Source organism: Sus scrofa, chromosome 9 (genome assembly GCF_054392235.1).
Source record: "Sus scrofa isolate SSC_HxYL_T2T_F1_AM1 chromosome 9, Sscrofa_HxYL_maternal_Yorkshire_Landrace_v2.0, whole genome shotgun sequence".
NCBI lineage: Eukaryota > Metazoa > Chordata > Mammalia > Artiodactyla > Suidae > Sus > Sus scrofa.
Genome location: NC_139391.1, coordinates 788,685 through 806,823, shown reverse-complemented (window position 1 = coordinate 806,823; position 18,139 = coordinate 788,685). Strand labels below are relative to the sequence as shown.

Below are 18,139 nucleotides of genomic sequence, written 5' to 3'. Positions count from 1 at the left end.
ACCCCTACCTGTTTCCGTATTCAACATTTGAAAACCCCAGATCAGATTGGCAGAAAGAGGGTAAGCCTTTCAGCAAGTCTGTGCTCCGACCCTGCTGGATGCAGCAGCAGTGCTAAAAGCTCTTTCTAAAGACCCGGACTCCCAAAGCGTGGCTCCTCAAATCACTGGCCAGAAATCCAAGTTCGGGTGCCGGCAGCTCACGAGAACGGCCAGAGAGAGGTGACAGCTCCGCTCTTCATCGTCGGCTCGTTTAGTCCTTCCGAAAACATTCCGCGAGCAACCGCCACCCACCGGCCCCCAGGTGGGGAGACCCTCCCAAGGTGTCGTTCCTTGGCCTCAATTCTGAGGCCTGCTCCTCGCAGTCCTACCACACCCGCCTTCCTGTCACTGGGTTCCCTGTCCTTCAAGGGGATACGAGTCCCCTGCAGGCAAGGGCCCTGTCTTTTCACTGCTGTGCCCTAAATGCCGTGGCCGCAGCACATAAAAGTCAGCAGCCACCTGTGAAGGAGACAGACACACAAACCGACAAATACAAACCAGCACAGAATCCTAAACCCTCTCAACAGCAGAGCAAGCTTATTCCACTCTGACCCATAAATGCAAACATGGAAAATAACAAGAGCCTGACCCGACCACAGGACATACTAAACAGCGAAAGATGCTGCATATTCAAGAAATTGCCTCTCTGGGTCCCCATCAAACGTGTTCGCATCGAAGAGATTTTTTTTCCACTTGAGTTTCACAAGTTCTAAATAATGGTATTTTTTCCCACACCTCTCGGTCTCTTGTCCTGGGCACAGTACAGGTGTTTTGTGTATATGTCGTCATTTAATCTTCATAACAATTCTATAAGGACAAAAAAAAAAAAAAAAAAAGGAGTTCCCTAGTGGCCTAGTGGTTAAGGATCTGGCATTGTCACTGCTGTGGCTGCAGGTTCAACCACTGGCCTGGGAACTCCTGGGTGCCATGGGCGCAGCCAAAACAAAGACCATCCTCTAAGTTAATCACTGCTGTTATCGCCCTCATTTTACAGGCAGGAAAACTCACCAGGCTCCACAATGGTGAAACAGTAGGTAGATTAGGAATCAGACTCAGATGCTCAGACAGACTGACCCCAAACTGAGGTCTTCCTTCTCCTTTGCATATAGAATAACTTGGCAGCCAACACTCTGATTCTAAAAACTGTCATGAGTATGAATTTAACTTTCTGGTTTTATTTATTTATTTATTTTGCTTTTTAGGGCTGCACCCGCGGCATGTGGAGGTTCCCAGGCTAGGGGTCGAGTTGGAGCTACAGCTGTACAGCTGCCGGCCTGCACCACAGCCGTAGCGACCTGGGATCTGAGCTGCGTGTGCAACCTACACCACCACTCATGGCAATGCCGGATCCTTAACCCACTGAGCGAGGCCAGGGTTGAACCAGCAACCTCATGGTTCCTCGTCGGATTTGTTTCCACTACACCACAATGGGAACGCCTAACTTTCAGATTTTAGAGTCAAACATACATAATTAGTTCATGTTAAAAACATAAGCGAGAGCAAAGAGCTAAACCTAAGAGTTGGAACTCTCAGAAGAAAACTTAGGGGAAAGCTTCATGACAATGGATTTGGCAATAATTTCCTGGATATGACACCAAAAGCACAGGCAACAAAAGGAAAAAACAGGTAAGCTGGACTTCATCAACATTTCAAATGTCATCACATTGACAGGACATTGTCAACAAAACAAAAAGGCACCCCATGGAATGGGAGGAAATACGGGTGAATCATTTATCTAATAAGGACCTCGTATCTAGAATATGTAAAGAACTCAAACTACTCAACAACCAGACAACAACAAAAAATCTGATTAAAAAGGGCAAAACTAAAACTGTACCAAGAAACAACTCCTCATTCCCCCTCCCCCCCAGCCCCAGCCCCTGGCAGCCCCTTGCTGTCTCTATAAACTTGGCTGCCTTACAGAACTCATGTAAGCAGAGTCGCAGACTCTCTGCATTTCTGTGACTGGCTTACCTCACTTCGCAGGAGGTTCTCAAGGTCGCTCACGCTGCGGCTGTGACGCCGCGGCTGTGACGCCGCGGCTGTGTCGCGGGTCCTCCCTCCTCAGGCTGAATAGCATCCAGGTGTGGTTAGGCCACAGGGCCACCCCGCTCACCCGCGCACCTGTCCGTGGATGCTCGGGTTGGTTCCGCCTTTGGCCCGTTGCAAATAATGCTGCTATGAACATGGGCATAAAGTATCTCTTCTAGCCCCTGCTTTTAATTATGTTGGTTATACACCCAGAAGCAGAACTGCTGGTCATCTGAGTTTTAAGTTTGTTGGGGAACCACTGTACTGTTTCCAGAGTCTGCACCATTTTATACTGCCACCAGCAGTGCACAGGATGCCAACTTCTCCACATCCTCACGGACACTTGGGGTTCTTCGGTTTTGTGTTTGCATCTGTGGCACACAGAAATTCCAGGGCCAGGGGTCAAACTTGCACCACAGCAGTGACCCAAGCCACACGGTGACAATGCCAGAACCTCAACCACTAGGCCACCAGGGAATTCCTCTGCTCTTTTTTTTGATGTAACCATCCTGACAGATGAGAGGCGGTTTCTCAGTGTGGCTCTGATTTGCAGTTCCCTAAATACTAGTAACAGGAAACGTTTTTTCACCTGCTCACTGGGCACGTGAGTATCTCGTGTGGAGAGACGTCCAGGCAAGGCCTTTGCCCATTTCTTAATTGGGTTGTTCGTTTTCTTTACTGTTGACTGTGGTCTCCTTTACACATTCCAGAAAATAACCCAACAGTGCTAGAACTTCTAAGACACATTTAAGGTTCACCGTATTTATAAGTTTAACTTACTGTATTTTCAAGAGTTCTTTAAGTACTTAAGACTGCTTATTTGCTAGACAATTATTTTTAAAATTTTACTTTGTAAGAGCAAATATTAACTGTAAGTATGTTCAACTATTAATGAAAAGTCCTTTAAAAGTGGTTGTTAAATTTGCCACATTTACAAATAGGGTACAATTTATAAATTAAAATTAAAAGCTTAGGGAAGAATTAAGTTTAAAAATCACATGCTAATTTTAAAAAATCAAAATAGACCATATCTGTTCTGTGCTCCAAACTCTCAATAGAGACTTGGAGAGGTTAGATAGCTTGCCCCAGGGTTTAGAGGCCTCAAAATTCAAATCTAAAGACAACCGCAAGACTGTAATGCCTCAAAGACGTGTGCTGCAAATCACTTTGAAAATACTGCGGACCACAAAACAAAGATGCTGCTGTTTCTAAATGCTGTCGACTCACTTGGCTTTCTCATCCTACAAGTTCACTGACGCACATGCATGGCCTATCTAGAAACTGAATTGAAGGGGCCTGGTTCACATCTCCGAGGCTTTCCCGGGCCTCAGCGAGGTTGCTTCCTAGGAAACCAGACATTCAGGAGCAAGACGCAAGCGCTTCCCGGCCAGGCAGCAGCCAAGACAGCGGATGGTTCCCGAGTCAGGCTGAGCCTGCTCTTTCCGCTCCCGGGTGACCCTAGGAGCCCGGCCCTTCTGCCGCTGCCACAGAGGTCAGCGGGCCAGGACACGTCCTTTCCTTCTGCGGCACTGGCCAGACCTTGAGTCAAAACCTTTCCACGTTTCTTAGTCTGGCACCAATTTAAGGAAATCCCAGACATGAAAAATCCCAGCTTACAAGACAGATACAGTCAGTGTCAAGAGGATTTGCTTTGTCTCACAGGTTCCCCAAAGAGTTGCTTTCGGCAATGACTATCCCTTGGGCATTTATTTATTTTTTAATTTCTTTTTCTTTTTCTTTTTAGGAGCACACCTGTGGCTTATGGAAGTTCCCAGGCCAGGGGTCGAAACAGAGCTGCGTCTGTGACCTACACCACAGCTCACAGCAACACCGGATCCTTAACCTGCTGGCCGAGGCCAGGGATGGAACCCACATCCTCATGGCTACTAGTCAGGTTCATGACTGCTGAGCCAAAGGGAGCTCCGCCCTCGGGCTTTTAAGTTCTGATTCTTTCTACGCCTGAAATTCAGTTCCTACGAAATGGGGAGAGACTTGCTCTGCAGAACGAGGGGACTTGTGTCTGGCACAGGGACAGTCCCCAGAGCCTTGGCAACCTGCCCCAGCCCCGGGGCAAGCTCCAGAAGCAGTCATTACAGAGCAAGCGGGGATGGGAAGAAGCTGGGCACCTACATCTGGGAGGTCCTGCTGCTCATACCACAGCCTCCATCTGTCCACGTCTGTGTTTCTGGTCAACCGGGGCCGCCCAGTCCAGCTCGCGCCCACGGCTGTGGCCCTGCACCCGCCTGGGAGCACGGCTTTTTCCCACGGCCATCCTGCGGCGTAAAGCAGCGTGGAGAGTGAGCCAGCCCCACTCCCTGCGAGCGAAGCCAAAGCAGAGCAGTTTCTTTCTTTGGGGAGGGGGATGGTCCTGGGCAGGCCAGAGGGACTCAGAGACAAAGGCCGCAGAAGTCCAGGCTATGCCCCCCCCAGAACGGGAGGGCCGCGCCCCCCAACAGGGCAGACCACCTCTCACGTGGGCCCCAGCGAGCCCAGCATCTCCGCTGTCGAAAACAAAGCCTGGAGGGTCTGCTGGGCTGTGTGCTTCTTACAAGGTTTGTTTGCAAACGTTGTGCCTCTTTTTACCAATGGACAAGCTCGATTCACAACGTCATTTTGAAAAGAGAAGGAAATTCATTAAATGCCGAGTTTATGCCAGGTGCTCCGTATACCTCATTGGCATCCTGCTCACAATTACCCTCGGAGACAGGGATTGTGATACATTTAAAATTTCATAAAACTATCAGAGACAGGCGGGGGAAACTGAGGTTCAGAGAGGCTGGGTAACTATACAAAGACAGATGGTAAATAGCAGAGTTCAAATTCAAATCCAAATCCAAGTTAATCTGATTCCAGACTCCGCGCTGAAGTGTTCCTCAAGGTGAGAGCCACACACACGTCCTTATGTGTTTGCTCCAACAGTTTTTTTTTAAACTAGTGTTTCATTCTGATAAAAGTCTTCTTTAAAGTATAAATATTCCGGATCATCTGTACATCCACCGCGATGAGATTTGGAGGCAGTGGTAAGAACTTAAGATCCTAAACTCCCAGAAGAGAACGTAGGCAGAACATTCTCTGACATCAGCCTTACAAATGTTTTCTCAGGTCAGTCTCCCAAGGCAACAGAAATCAAAGCAAAAATAAAACAATGGGACCTCATTAGACTGACAGGCTTTTGCACAGCAAAGGAAACCCGAAAGAAACCAAAAAGACAACTTACAGAATGGGAGAAAATCATTTCAAAGGATGCAACTGACAAGGGCTTCATTTCTAAAATATACAAACAACTTACACAAGTCTACAGCTAAAGACCCAACTGAAAAATGGGCAAAAGACCTGAATAGACATTTCTCCAAAGAAGACATACAGATGGCCAACAAGCACATGAAAACACGCTCAACATCCCTGATTATTAGAGAAATGCAAATCAAAACCACCACGAGATACCACCTCACGCCAGTCAGAATGGCCATCATTAATAAGTCCACAAATAACAAGTGCTGGAGGGGCTGTGGAGAAAAGGGAACCCTCCTGCACTGCTGGTGGGAAGGTAAATTGGTGCAACCACTGTGGGAAACAGTATGGAGATGCCTCGGAAAACTATACCTAGAACTACCATAGGACCCAGCAATCCCACTCTTGGGCATACATCCAGACAAAACTTTCCTTTAAAAGAGACACATGCCCCTGCGTGTTCATCGCAGCACTGTTCACAATAGCCAAGACATGGAAACAGCCTAAATGTCCATCGACACACGATTGGATTAGGAAGATGTGGAATACTACATCTTATATATATATGTATATATATACTAATATATACATACATACAGTGGAATACTACCCAGCCATAAAAAAGAACAAAATAATGCCATCTGCAGCAACATGGATGGAACTAGAGACTCTCATACTGAGTGAAGTAAGTCAGACAAACACCATATGATATCACTTACATCTGGAATCTAATATACGGCACAAAGGAACCTTTCCACAGAAAAGATAGTCGTGGACTTGGAGAACAGACTTGTGGTTGCCAAGGGGGAGGGGGAGAGAGTGGGATGGATGGGAGCTCGGGGTTAACAGATGCAAACTATTGCCTTTGGAATGGATGAGCAATGAGATCCTGCTGTGTAGCACTGGGGACTGTGTCTAGTCACTTATGAGGGAGCATGACAATGTGAAAAAAAAAGAATGTATACATGTATGTGTGACTGGGTCACCTTGCTGTACAGTAGAAAATTGACAGAAGACCGTAAACCAACTGTAACAGAAAAAATAAATTCTTTCCTTTTTTGAAGAATGATTTTTAAGATCCTGTTCCCACCAAGTAGTATTACTTTGTCTCAGGCTAATGAAAAGAGAAAGGAGCAGACAATACGTAAATGATGCATTTCTGCCACAAAAAACCTAACTGACATGGCGGCACACGACGACGGCAGCTTCACGGCACTCAGACCAGACGAAGGTGGTGGGGAAACTGGGCCATCACCGTGGGCCACGCCACCCTAAGCTGCAGTGCCAACTCCACGTAGCAACACATCATGGGCAAATGAAATTCATGTCCTTAATCTGATTGCTTTAGTTTTTATCATTTATAAACTGCATTCGTAGTCATTGTACAAAAGCAGAAAGAGAGCACCGAGTTTTATATCTGTATGTGTTTAAGAATCAAAACAAAAACCATCTACTTCAAATCTGGAGCTCTGTAATTATGCCACTTTGAGAGAACTCTCACTTCAGTTTGCCGTCTTTGAGAGCAAAGCCCATTAAGAGAAAAGGGTGACAGGGCCAGGCGAGGTCAGGCTTCGTGGGGACCCCCCAGCAAGATGCCACGAAATAAAGTGATGGTGGGCTTTCCCCTCTAACTGATCCTGAGGCTCAGACGTCACCCCCGAGAGCAGCCACGTGCAGGTGAGAGGACGGCCGCTTGGCAGGTGGGGACGTGGCCGAGTGCACGTCATTCCACTGGGAGACGGCAGGCTTCTTGGTCTTAGACCCCTTTCCGTGGCTGAATTACTGAGGACCCCCAGGAGATTCGGTTTATGTGGGTTATACCTACGGCCCTTTACCACATTATAAAGGAAAACGGAGACGACTTTCACATGTTAATTCATTAACAACGATAAATGTATTACATGTCTACATGAGTAACAGACTTTCCAGGAAAAATTAATTACTTCCAAACAATACACTTAGTGAGAACAGTGACACTGTTTTTCCCTTTCTGCCAACCTCGACGTCTGGCTTACGAAAGGACAACATCACCTGTGGCTTCCCAAACCTGCCTCTGGGGCCCGCCGGCTAGTTACACGCTGCTGTGCTTACAGCATGTGAAGAGGATCCAGCCTCACATGGCCACACAGCTGGAAAAACCAGAATATTGTGATAGTCTTATCAGACAATTGTGGATTTTCTTGGATACTAGACCAAGCCTCAACAAGCGTTAGTTTCTTAAAGGTCGGGTGTAATGGGGAATCTGAAACTCCACCACTGAGCTTAAATTACTCTGTTACGCCGCCATCCACTGGTCGGCCACACACTGTGAACTGCTCTGTCACCGAGGCATCGTTTTAAAAACACCACGCTTTGGGGATTTGGGAAAGATTGGTTCGTGATTTATGCAGATGCTCCAAATACTTTTTTTGTCCTTTTTTGGCGGGGAGGGCGCAACCAGGGTCTATGGAAGTTCCGAGGCTAGGGGTCAAATCAGAGCTACAGCTGCCAGCCTACGCCACAGGTACAGCAATGCAGGATCCAAGCCACATCTGCAGTCTACACCACAGCTCACCATAATACCAGATCCTTAACCCAATGAGCGAGATCAAGGATCGAACCCACATCCTCACGGATCTTAGTTGGGCTCACGACTGTTGAGCCACAACAGGAACTCCCTGCTCCGAATATTGACTTTTCATTATAGAAAAAACCCACACTCTTCAATAGCACCTCTAATTGCATCGGAAAACCCTTTCACTGTCATGAAGTCGTCGAACGCGCAGAGGCAGCTCTAACGCTACCAGAGTTCTAATTTTTGCTTTGCAAACTCAGATTTTATCACTGGCAACAGATACTGTCAGGTTTCTTCCCCGAAGTGATAGGCTCACTTCTTTTTTTGAGAAAAATATCTGTCAAATGCTCCAGCCTAAATAATCAGTTTTCTGTCAGTTGTTCTTTTAAATAAAACCAGTAGTCTACAAAAAAAAAAAAAAAAAGCCAGTGCAGTGCGCGACGCAGACAACTGCAGCCCCTTACTTGGCTAAGTCGCAGTGGTGCTTTTTGCATTACTTTCAATTTCTTTACACGGAACATTAAAAAGACTCGTAGTCAAGGGCTGAGATTCAACACAAATGAGCCGCCTTCAGGGCAACTGACTCCCTTTCCTCCTCTTTGCCGGCAGAGGCCGGGTCACGAAGAGCACACTCCCAGCAGCAGTTTTACGCCGCGTCTCTGCCTCGGGCTTCGGCACCCGCAGTGCAGGCGTCAACCCACTTACAGGGCCAAGGACACCCCAGAAGTCCTGTGAAAGTTGGTCTGACCTCGTGGAACCCCTCACAGGCCTTAAGAACCTGGGAACTGTGGCAAGAGACCCTGAGCGGCTCTGCGGGGCGTCTAAGGAGGGCCGTGGCTTTCCCAACCCGTGGGCACTTCACGGGGCGAGAACGTGGAGAAACGGGGTTCGCCTCCGTCTCAGACGAGCAATGGACGTCGGTCTCCGAGGCCAAGGCTGCGTCAAAGGCACAGCAGTGAGCCGCTGCCTGGAGGCTGCGGGAGGCAGGCGTCTCTCTCCAGCCCCTTTCACCTTCCCCACGACGGGCTCCTTGCTCTCCGTCCCGCTTCCACGGACCTGCACCAGTGAAGGGGACAGTTCGGCGGGAGGCACTGAAGCCGGGGCGGCACGTTCTCGGGCCTACGGGGCCAGCCCCATAGAGCGCAGAGCCCGCCTAAAGGAATGTGGGTCCAGGGTTGCCAAGTCTTAGCGTATCGCTGCCAAAATCCAGATTTTTATTTAATTGAAAACCTTAGAAACCAATTAAATTTTTTAAAAAACGATAAGAAACAGCATGAGTCAAATAAAATACACCAGCAATCAGTGTGTGAGTTGTGGTTTAAGCCACGAAGAGACTCGAACTAAATGAAACATCAGGAGTTCCCGTCGTGGTGCAGCAGGAACGAATGTGACGAGGAACCATGAGGTCGCGGGTTCGATCCCTGGCCTCACTCAGCGGGTTCAGGATCTGGCGTTGCTGAGAGCTGTGGTGCAGGTCACAGATGCGGCTCAGATCAGGCGCTGCTGTGGCTGTGCTGTAGGCCAGTGGCAACAGCTCCAATTCGACCCCTGGCCTGGGAACCTCCCTATGCCGTGAGTGCGGCCCTAAAAAGACAAAAACATAAATAAAAAGTACGTGAAACTTCAAGACAAGGTCTGGAAGGTGCGAGACCTTGCGGATGCCGCCTTCTTTGACATCCGCCCCCGAAGTGAGAGGAGGCAGACATTCGCTGGGCGTCCGTAACCTCGCCAAGGGATGCCAGGGCAGGCCACTCCGCGCCACGCTGGGAGCAATGTCGGAAAGATTATTTGTATGGGTGGCACAGAACAAATTCCCAAAAAGCACACATTTTTGGGGAAAAAGGAGAGAGACACCAGGTAACGAGAGAGTACCTGCTCCCCGCTAGGCCATGCGGGATATGACTGACTATTTACTTGGTCCCTTGTTCACTGTTTTAGACTCAGTCCTAGGATAGGACTCTGTCTTTCTTGTTTGCCATGAGGTTCCTTCTCTCACTGTCCTGTGTGTGCACACACGCCGCCGGAACTAAGCATCTTCTAGGCAGCACACATGCCGCCGGAACACCACATCGTCTCAATAAACATTTCTCAAATGAGCAAATGAGCCTCGGAATTTTTTCATTATATTGACAAGAAAACTAAGACTCAACGAGAATACGACCTCTGTTCAAGATCATTAGTGGAAACGCGGTAGGAAAGGAGCACAAGTTCCTGTGTTCTTGCCGCTAATCATATCAGCTGAAATTAAATTAAACCCAAGTATGTAAACCCCTCCTTGCTGTGCTCTTGGATAAACTGCTCTCAAAGATCCTGGCACGCCTCCCATCTTGCTATTCTGAGTTTAGCGGCAGCAAGGTTTTCCATTCCGGCTTCCAACAAAGCTGCAAGAAATGCACTTGCCACACAGCACTGTGAGATGTTTTTAAAATTCTATCCAATACAGAAAGGAAGGCCTCCTAGTCCTTGAATTACATTATTTTTACTTTATACTGAAAAAAACGCTGTGTGGTCCATATTGCTATATATGAAAAACTACTGACAAACGCAAAAACAGAACGAACAAAAAACTCCCTAAGTCTGGTGTAGTTGAAATTGGAAACTATACATGCTGCTGGTGCATAAACTGATACAATCCATTCATAAAAAAAAGTGTACATATATATAGCAACATAAAATGAATCATAAAAATGTTCACACCCTATAACACAGCAATCTCACTCTTGGGAATTTAACCCAGACAAGCTATTCAACAGGAGAAGGAAAAAGCTATATATACACAAACGTTCACTGCATCATTTTCTCCAACAGCAAAGAACACAATGAGAACAACACACGAAAAGAAATGAGAAAAGAGCAGAGGAAATTATAGTACACACTTAAGATAAAGGATTCTTGGGCTGGCGGTTAAGAAGAATCATCACGAACACTGGGTAGTGACACAGAAAAATACAACGACCCTAAATGAAAAGCAGAATACAAAGGGGTTTGCATGCCCGGCCGCCGGCTCTGCAGACAGCTGTGTCTCCACGTGCAGGGACACCGGAAGGTCCCACCTAGACACGAAAGCAGCACAGTGGGCACGACGACCTGAGACGTCTCGATTTTTTTTTTCAAAATTTTTTTTAATACTTTACTGTCTTTTCTATTACGCATGACTCCTAAAATTCTTTCTGAAATAAATCTGGCTTTCTGAGTTTTTCTCAAATTCCCACTTAGAAAAGACATCCTGACTCTTCTTATCTTAAACTAACCATCCTCTACTTGAAAAGGAAAGCAACGTGGTATTTCCAAGTGCCCACATCTGAGGACGGACGGCAAGAAAACAAGCCCGGGGACACCGTGGTGCTGCTGCTGCAGGACAGCTGGTGACTCAGGGACCCAGAGAGGAGAGCAAGGGAGTGTGAGCACAAGGCCACCTGGAGAGGGCCCCGGGGGTGCAGAAAGCTCAGTGCGCACACACCCGCCCGCGTCCGCTGGTGGCACGGGTGTCCGCTGAGGCCCTGACTCCCTGGGGGCGCCCAGAGGGCTGAGATGCCACAGGCACACCCTCTACTTCAGAAGAGGTGTCACTGAGAGCGCGGCCCTCGGAGGTGCCGTCCAGGACCACAGCAGGCAGGACGGGTCACCCGGAGCCTCACGGCGGCCCCTGCTCGCCTCTGCAGAGGGAGGACCCGCTTCGCTTGCTCGCCCGCCCGCTCAGAGCCGCTGACGGCGGGAAGCCGACCGCCCCGACCAGGCCCACGGAGCCTCGCTCCCAGCCACGTGGCTGCCCAGTGAAGCAGAGGGGCTGCGCGGAAAGCCGGGGCAGAGAGCCGTCCAGGGCACTTCCCTGGCCCGAGGTCAAGCCGCCGAGGAGACGAAGGTCAAGCGAGCCCAGAACCCGACGCGGGGCGCTGGTCGGCAGAGGACGGGCCCGCGCGCCGAGAAGCCAGCCGGCCGACGCCCCTGCGGCAGAGCCCCGGCCCCCGGCCCCCGCAGCCCCGGTCCTGGCTGCAGCCCCTCCGTGCTGGACACCGGGGGTGACCTTTCCTTGCCCACGCTCTGCCCGGCTCACCTCCTCGGGGCCGTGTCCAGGGAGCTCCGCTCACCGCTCGCGCACGCACGGGCCGCTCCTGATGCCGGATGGAGGGTGACCTCTTCTCAGGCCTTGCCCCCGATGCCCCAGGCCCCTCTTTCTGCTGGCGACAGGCAGCATGGGACGAAGGGCTCCAGGCCCGATGAAGGCCCCAGCACTGTGAGGTCAGAGGGCGTGTGGTCACTGAGGAAAGGGCAGGAGACCTGGAGGGACAGAGACCAGGCCCGGCTCTGTCTCAGCAGCCCTGGCGCCTGGCAGCCAGGCAACCTGCTGGGCCTCGGTGCCCTGCACCCGGGGCTGGGGGTGCGGACCCCTGAGGCACATGCACTCTGGAAACTGCAGCCTGTGTTCGGCTATTATAGCTGGGCACTGGGAGGGGATAAGGTGGGTCTCTGAAGAAGGAGAGGAAGCTTCAGGACCTCTGGTGAGGAAGGGGAGTATAGCTGGCATGAGAAACGGGACCTCACAGGAGGAAGGGCAGCAGGGATGGCTCAAGTTTGGCTGCAGTAGAAAACCTGTGTCGGAAAGTGGAGGGGAGTCTGTGCTGTTCTCTGGGGCCAGCTGGGGCTCCTGAACTTGTTGATGAAGTAAGTGAAAGCATGAGAGTCGTGGCTGGGGAAGATGAACCTGGCAGAGGCGTGAAGGACGGAGGGGCTGGAGGGGGGAGTGCAGGCAGGGTGATCACAGGAGGGCGCTGAACCCCAGAGAAGCGATGTGAGAAGGGCCTTCACGAAGGAGTGCCAAGAGGGCTAAAAAAGGACTTGGTGACAGTGTGTTAGAGAAAAGGATGCTCAGGATAATTTTTTCCATCTCCCTGACATCCCTCGGAATGTCGGAGGGAAACTAGCCCGTAATTAAGTGAATACGACTGTGGAGTCAGCAACACAGATGAAGACGGAAGCCACCCAAGATGAGCTCGCCGGAGAGACCGCATACTACGAAACCTTAACAGGGGCAAGCACAGACGGCTGAAGAATACCAACAGTTAAACGGTGGACAAAGGCAGAAGAACCTGAAAGGAAGACTGGTAGGAAAAATGCAAGAGGTGCTCTAGAAAAAGAAGTCAAATGGGTTAAGACAGAGTACAAGTGCTATGGAGAAGAGTCCATGCAGTTTGGAGTTTGGTTAATTGATGACTTTGGTAGGAGCACTTTAATTACAATAATGGGACTGAGGGCTAGACTGTGATGGATTAAAGGATGAACAGGAAACTAGCAAATGCACAGGATTTGTTGACTGCTCTTTGGGTGAACTTGGCTGAAAAGGAAGGAGCAAGGGTAGGAAAGAGAGACAGGGAGAATTTAGGATATTTTAGCTAAGCAGTATTTTAGCTTTACAGAACAAGGCACAGAAACCACACACACACACACAGACTAACTGATGGACTGTGATCCTGAACACTGGTTGAGACTTAACACGGGAAGGGTGCCCCCTCCACTTTAGTTAACGATCATTTGTTGAACATGTACTACATGCCGGGAGCTGGGAGTACATGGGTAAAAAGAAAATAATCCTCCAGTCTTTGAGGAGTTTGGTCCAGCAGGAAAGACAAACGCAGATCAAGATTCTCTAAGAGCCACGCCCTAGATTTTTGAGGAGGCCCAGTGGGGGCATGTGAGCAACCGTGACCGGATGGGTCAGTTTTCCAAGAGGGGACGCTCACTTTGGGTCCAGACTGAGCGGGGGTTCTCTGTCCAGAAGAGGAGGGGCTCACAGGCGCGCCCAGTAGGTGCCAGTGAAAATTACAAGAGAGCGGCGGAAAATCTACAGGGTCTGGAGAATACAGGACCTTAACGCGAGCAAGCGCAGAGGTCCCTGAACTGAGGCTGTTCAAAGCGAGGACAAGGCCAGGACCAGGCACAAGGGCGAAGGAGCGAGGAAGACCGAGAGCGTGGGCGCGCAGGCCCGGGAAGGTGGGCGAGACATCAAAAACGGAGCCTAAAAGGACCAGAGCGAGGCTAACGAACCCGACTGGCGTCCGTGAGGACGCGGGTTCGGCCCTGGGCCCGCTCAGCGGGTTAAAGGCCGGCCTTGCTGCGGCCGTGGTGCAGGCTGGCGGCCACAGCTCCGACTACCCCTGACCTGGGACGCTCCATACGCCGCGAGGTGAGGACCCGGTGGGCACCGAAGGCCAAAAGTGGCTCCTCACGCGGCCAGGGGACAAGCCAAGCGGCCGCTACGCCCGGCCCGAGCCAGCCACCAAAACCAGAGCGAGACCCGCGGGACTGCTCAGGGCTGCGGCGGTCGGCGGGGAGCTGAGACCGGCGGCCCCGGCGGCTTTCCCGCCCGCGGCGCGCACCGCAGCCCTCAAGCCCCGCCCCCGGCGGCACAGCTCAGCCTGCGAGCGCCAGCGCACTCACTGCACCGCGCAGGGCTCCCGGCCCCGCCGCCGCCCCCGGAACAGCTCTGCGACGGCGAGCTCAACCCCCGGATGCGAAAACGGCAAGACCTGTAATCGCGCGAGATCCGCGCCCTCGCAGGCCCCGCCCCCCGAGCCGGAAGTGAGGCGTGGGCTCCGCCCCTGGGCCCGATAGCTCGCGAGACTTTGCCGAGGCCTTCCTCTTGCGTCGCGGCCGCCGACATGGTAGGTGATTGTCCTGGTCCGTCCGGGTGGTTGCTACCCTAGGCCGCGAGCTTTGCTCACCTGCTCCCCCAGCCACCTGCTCCCGCCTTTGGCCTCATCCTCCAGGCCGCTCACGTCCGGCCGCCGGCCGGGGCGGCCGGAACGGGGCGGGGAGCCTGGGGCCGCGTGTTCTTCCCGGAGTCCGGATTCCTGAGACACGCGGACCCGGGCGCCTCCCTGATGAGAACCAGGCGGTGACCTCAGCTTCGCTGAAGGCGCCGCAGAGCAGACCCCCGCCCCAGCCCCTTCCCAGGCTGGCAAGCGTGGCCCCCGCCCCACCTCCCAGGGCCTCACCCCGGGCACCTTTTCCCACACAGCCGTCCAGACTAAGGAAGACCCGGAAACTCCGCGGCCACGTGAGCCACGGCCACGGCCGCATCGGTAAGTGCCGGTTTCCCGTCCTGGCCGGCCTCGGGCTGTCCCCGGCAGATGAGCTTAGAGAGGTGGGTGAAGCTTTGTGCGGTGGAGCCCATCGAACTTGATCGTTAGCCGTTGGCCTTTTCTCTGAAAACCCTCCGCTTTGAGAGGATTTGATATCATTTGGGGGCCTGCAGATTGAGCGGGGCTCAGTCTTGAATTGGTTGAAGGCCAGTTATTACCGCGTTAGTGTTGCGACGGGAAGCCTTGCTTCGCAGTGTTTAGCCTGGAGCCTAGAGGGATAGTGTTGCCGGTTGCTAACAGCCTAAGCAAAGGCACAGAAGCACGGGCGCGCTTTTGCAAGCGCTCGGAGGAGACCGTTGGCCATGTAGCTGTGTGCTCCTGCAGGCAAACACCGGAAGCACCCAGGAGGCCGGGGCAATGCGGGTGGCATGCATCACCACAGGATCAACTTCGACAAATAGTGAGTGTTGTCAGCGTGTGCTTTCACGGTACTGAAAACCGCGGGTGTCGGGGCAGAGGGTGGCTGGGAACGTCTCTGATGGGAAGCAAGCTTTTGACTACTTGCAAAACTTGCTTGTTGTTGGCTTTTTATCCTGTGGACATTTCATGGGAACTGAGAGCTCGAGGCTAGAGTCACGCTTGGGTATCCGCTGTTGCCTCAGTGTGCTAGAGTCCTCGAAGAGTAACCGCTGAGCTTATTCACTGGCTGCGCCCCCTGTGGCATAGCCAGTCACCAGGTTAGTGACATGCATTGAATTGACTTACACAACTGTTAGATCCACGTAGGCCCGCAAGTTAATGGGATAGTGTTTGCCCTATTTGTTTGGGGACCTCTGTTACAGAAGTGTGTGACGTACCTACTATGGTACTCTTTTCGCATCATTGAACAACCTACGCTGTTTGTGGTTATGTGCGGAGATGACCCATAAAGATGGTGAACATAGCCTTTTAATGAGAGTGAGGTTGTGAAAATGGTTGTTTTCGCTTCACAGTCACCCGGGATACTTTGGAAAAGTTGGTATGAGGCATTACCACTTAAAGAGGAACCAGAGCTTCTGCCCAACTGTCAACCTCGATAAATTGTGGACCTTGGTCAGTGAGCAGACACGGATAAATGCTGCCAAGAACAAGACCGGAGCTGCTCCTATCATTGACGTGGTGCGATCGGTAAGTAGGTTGAGCATTAAATGGGCCCTTGCCTCTCCAAAAAACCAAACAAACAAACCTGCTTGATCTCCCACTTTAAGTCTATACCCAGCTACCTGTTCTACCTTTTGGTGGAATTGCCACAGGTGAATCACTGTTCCAAGTTGAACTGTTGTTCAATTATGACTCACGCAAAACATTCGAAGAGTAATCCTTCCACTTGCTTGGTCTTTTACTTCATTTTCACTTGAGTGTTTTTCCAGTCATTGATTTTGTTCCTGTCAGTGCCCCGGTCGGTGTGGGTTTCTCAGCTGCACCACTGGTGGTAAAGGCAGTGAGCTGTCTCTGGTCTCTTTACACCAGCCTGCCTGAGGCACAGATCTGCATCCTTCTGTTTTTCGCAGAATAAAACCCGAATGTGTTCAGTCATTTTTCAAGGCCCTACATTATCTGAAGAGATTTCCCCTCCCTTCCTTCCAAAGAAGCATTTTTGAAAAGCTTTGGGCGTTCTGGCCCTTGTGTCGGCCTTAAACCCCCAGGGGTATGGAGGTAGTCAGAACCTTGCGGGGGGCTTTCGGTAGTTTTAAAATTCTCTTTTTTGCGTATTTAACATTCTCTGAGCGATGTTGATGACCAGGACTTGGAGCCTTGCTGGAAGAGAGAGGAGCTTTGCCCGAGACTAGAGTCACATCCCGACAGTCCTTGTCCTGGTGTGCTACAGTCCTCGGAGAGAATCTGCTGGTCTCGATTCACTGGCGAGGGCAGTCAGTGCCCCCGGGAGTGCCCAGATCAGAAACATGCCCTTGGCGCTTCCTGGATGGAGTGGGTTAGCAGGCGTCTTTCTTCGTACCCATCACAGAGTTGGTGACTGTCATGGTGCGTCATAAACCCTTTTCTCTGTTCTTCCAGGGTTACTACAAAGTTCTGGGGAAGGGAAAGCTCCCAAAGCAGCCTGTCATCGTGAAGGCCAAATTTTTCAGCAGACGAGCTGAAGAGAAGATTAAGGGTGTTGGGGGGGCCTGTGTCCTGGTAGCTTGAAACCACATGGTGGGAAACTCATTAAATGTTGACAAGTGCTTTTCTCTTGTAGTCTGAGTGTAGGTTCTTTGCCCCTCTGCCTCCTTCCCAGTACAGCAGGAACCCACCTACCAGGTTCTGGGAGTGAGGGTGTGAGAACCTGGCCTCTTGTGCCTACTCTCCTAAGAAAGAATGGGAGAGAGCACCAGTGCTCAGAGGCCTTGGCCAGTTACCTAATACGAGCCTTTTCATTTATAAAGCGAGTGGTAACCTGTTGATCATGTGTATGTGATAGAGATAAAAGGCCTGTTGGCATCGTGTGCTCTGAACTTGCAACAAATAAGGAACAGACGTTCCCTTAACTGTTGTTCCATGGAGCTCAAAGGGAAAACTCAGTTCCGATCGGGCATGATCTTCGCAAGACTTCGTTGGGTCACATTGGAAGCAACAGGCCATGGGGTTAGAAGTGGTCTTATTTCCTCAATCCGAGGTTCTTGCACCTGGCTTCCGCGCTTCAGACCAAACCATCTGGTCATAATCTAGAGTCTTGGCAGTGCTGCTCAGCAATCTGAATTCTAAACGAGGGCTTTTACACATCAGAATTTGAATTCTAAAAAGCACTTGTCAGGGCTTCTGGATCCCTGTGATAGAAGTCTTGAAATGTTAATGATTTTCCTTCCAGTCTGAAGTTTCTAGTAGAAAAATTTGGGAAATGCCGAAGACCAGAAACCAGTTTTTTCCAAAGTTTGTATTGCCTACAAAACCAAGGAGGCAAAGCCAAAATTTATGCACATGGGACCCTCTTAGATCTCCTAAATTATAATCTGCTATAGCTGTACTTCCCGCCCCCGCCCCCCACCGTTAGGAACTCTTTTTGACCCAAAATAAAACTTTTAGGTTAGAACCTCAACCAAAGAACTAGTTAACTAAGATGGACACTTAAAGCCTACTAACAGTCTGGGTTGGTTTGGTGAAGGGTGGCTTCAGTGTTGTTCTGTGGGTTCTTTGGAATCGTCAATGGGCTGAGAACTGTGACAGGATA

The 18,139-nt window shown here is 50.8% G+C and overlaps 2 protein-coding genes and 2 non-coding genes across 8 annotated transcripts in view; 3 read left to right on the top strand and 1 right to left on the bottom strand.

Moving 5' to 3' along the window:
- TRIM66 (tripartite motif containing 66) overlaps positions 1-14,380 on the bottom strand; it is a 60,940-nt gene extending 46,560 nt beyond the window's left edge. For 2 of the 5 annotated variants that reach the window (XM_084974777.1, XM_084974778.1), the window contains exon 1: positions 11,910-14,380. The gene's annotated coding sequence lies outside the window, so the exon portion shown is untranslated. The remainder of the gene's footprint in view (positions 1-11,909) is intronic. The other 3 variants (XM_084974770.1, XM_021062260.2, XM_084974771.1) reach the window with 3 other exon arrangements.
- A 109-nt stretch (positions 14,381-14,489) lies between these two features.
- RPL27A (ribosomal protein L27a) lies at positions 14,490-17,169 on the top strand. The gene is made up of 5 exons (NM_001444558.1): positions 14,490-14,514; positions 14,871-14,934; positions 15,319-15,394; positions 15,927-16,101; positions 16,990-17,169. The coding sequence occupies exons 1-5, from the start codon at positions 14,512-14,514 to the stop codon at positions 17,116-17,118; spliced, it is 447 nt and encodes a 148-aa protein (NP_001431487.1). The 5' UTR covers positions 14,490-14,511; the 3' UTR covers positions 17,119-17,169.
- LOC146399642 (small nucleolar RNA SNORA3/SNORA45 family) lies at positions 15,555-15,684 on the top strand. Its single transcript, XR_014816954.1, has one exon. It is a non-coding gene; the product is annotated as a small nucleolar RNA SNORA3/SNORA45 family (small nucleolar RNA).
- On the top strand, positions 16,753-16,881 carry LOC146399641 (small nucleolar RNA SNORA3/SNORA45 family). The gene has a single exon (XR_014816953.1). It is a non-coding gene; the product is annotated as a small nucleolar RNA SNORA3/SNORA45 family (small nucleolar RNA).
- Positions 17,170-18,139: the final 970 nt, after the last annotated feature.

What these genes read in the sequence shown, in the direction of transcription:
- RPL27A (NM_001444558.1), top strand. An exon ending in CCACGGCCACGGCCGCATCG is followed by an intron (nt 14,935 to 15,318) that starts GTAAGTGCCGGT and finishes GTGCTCCTGCAG; the next exon opens with GCAAACACCGGAAGCACCCA. An exon ending in AGGATCAACTTCGACAAATA is followed by an intron (nt 15,395 to 15,926) that starts GTGAGTGTTGTC and finishes TTCGCTTCACAG; the next exon opens with TCACCCGGGATACTTTGGAA.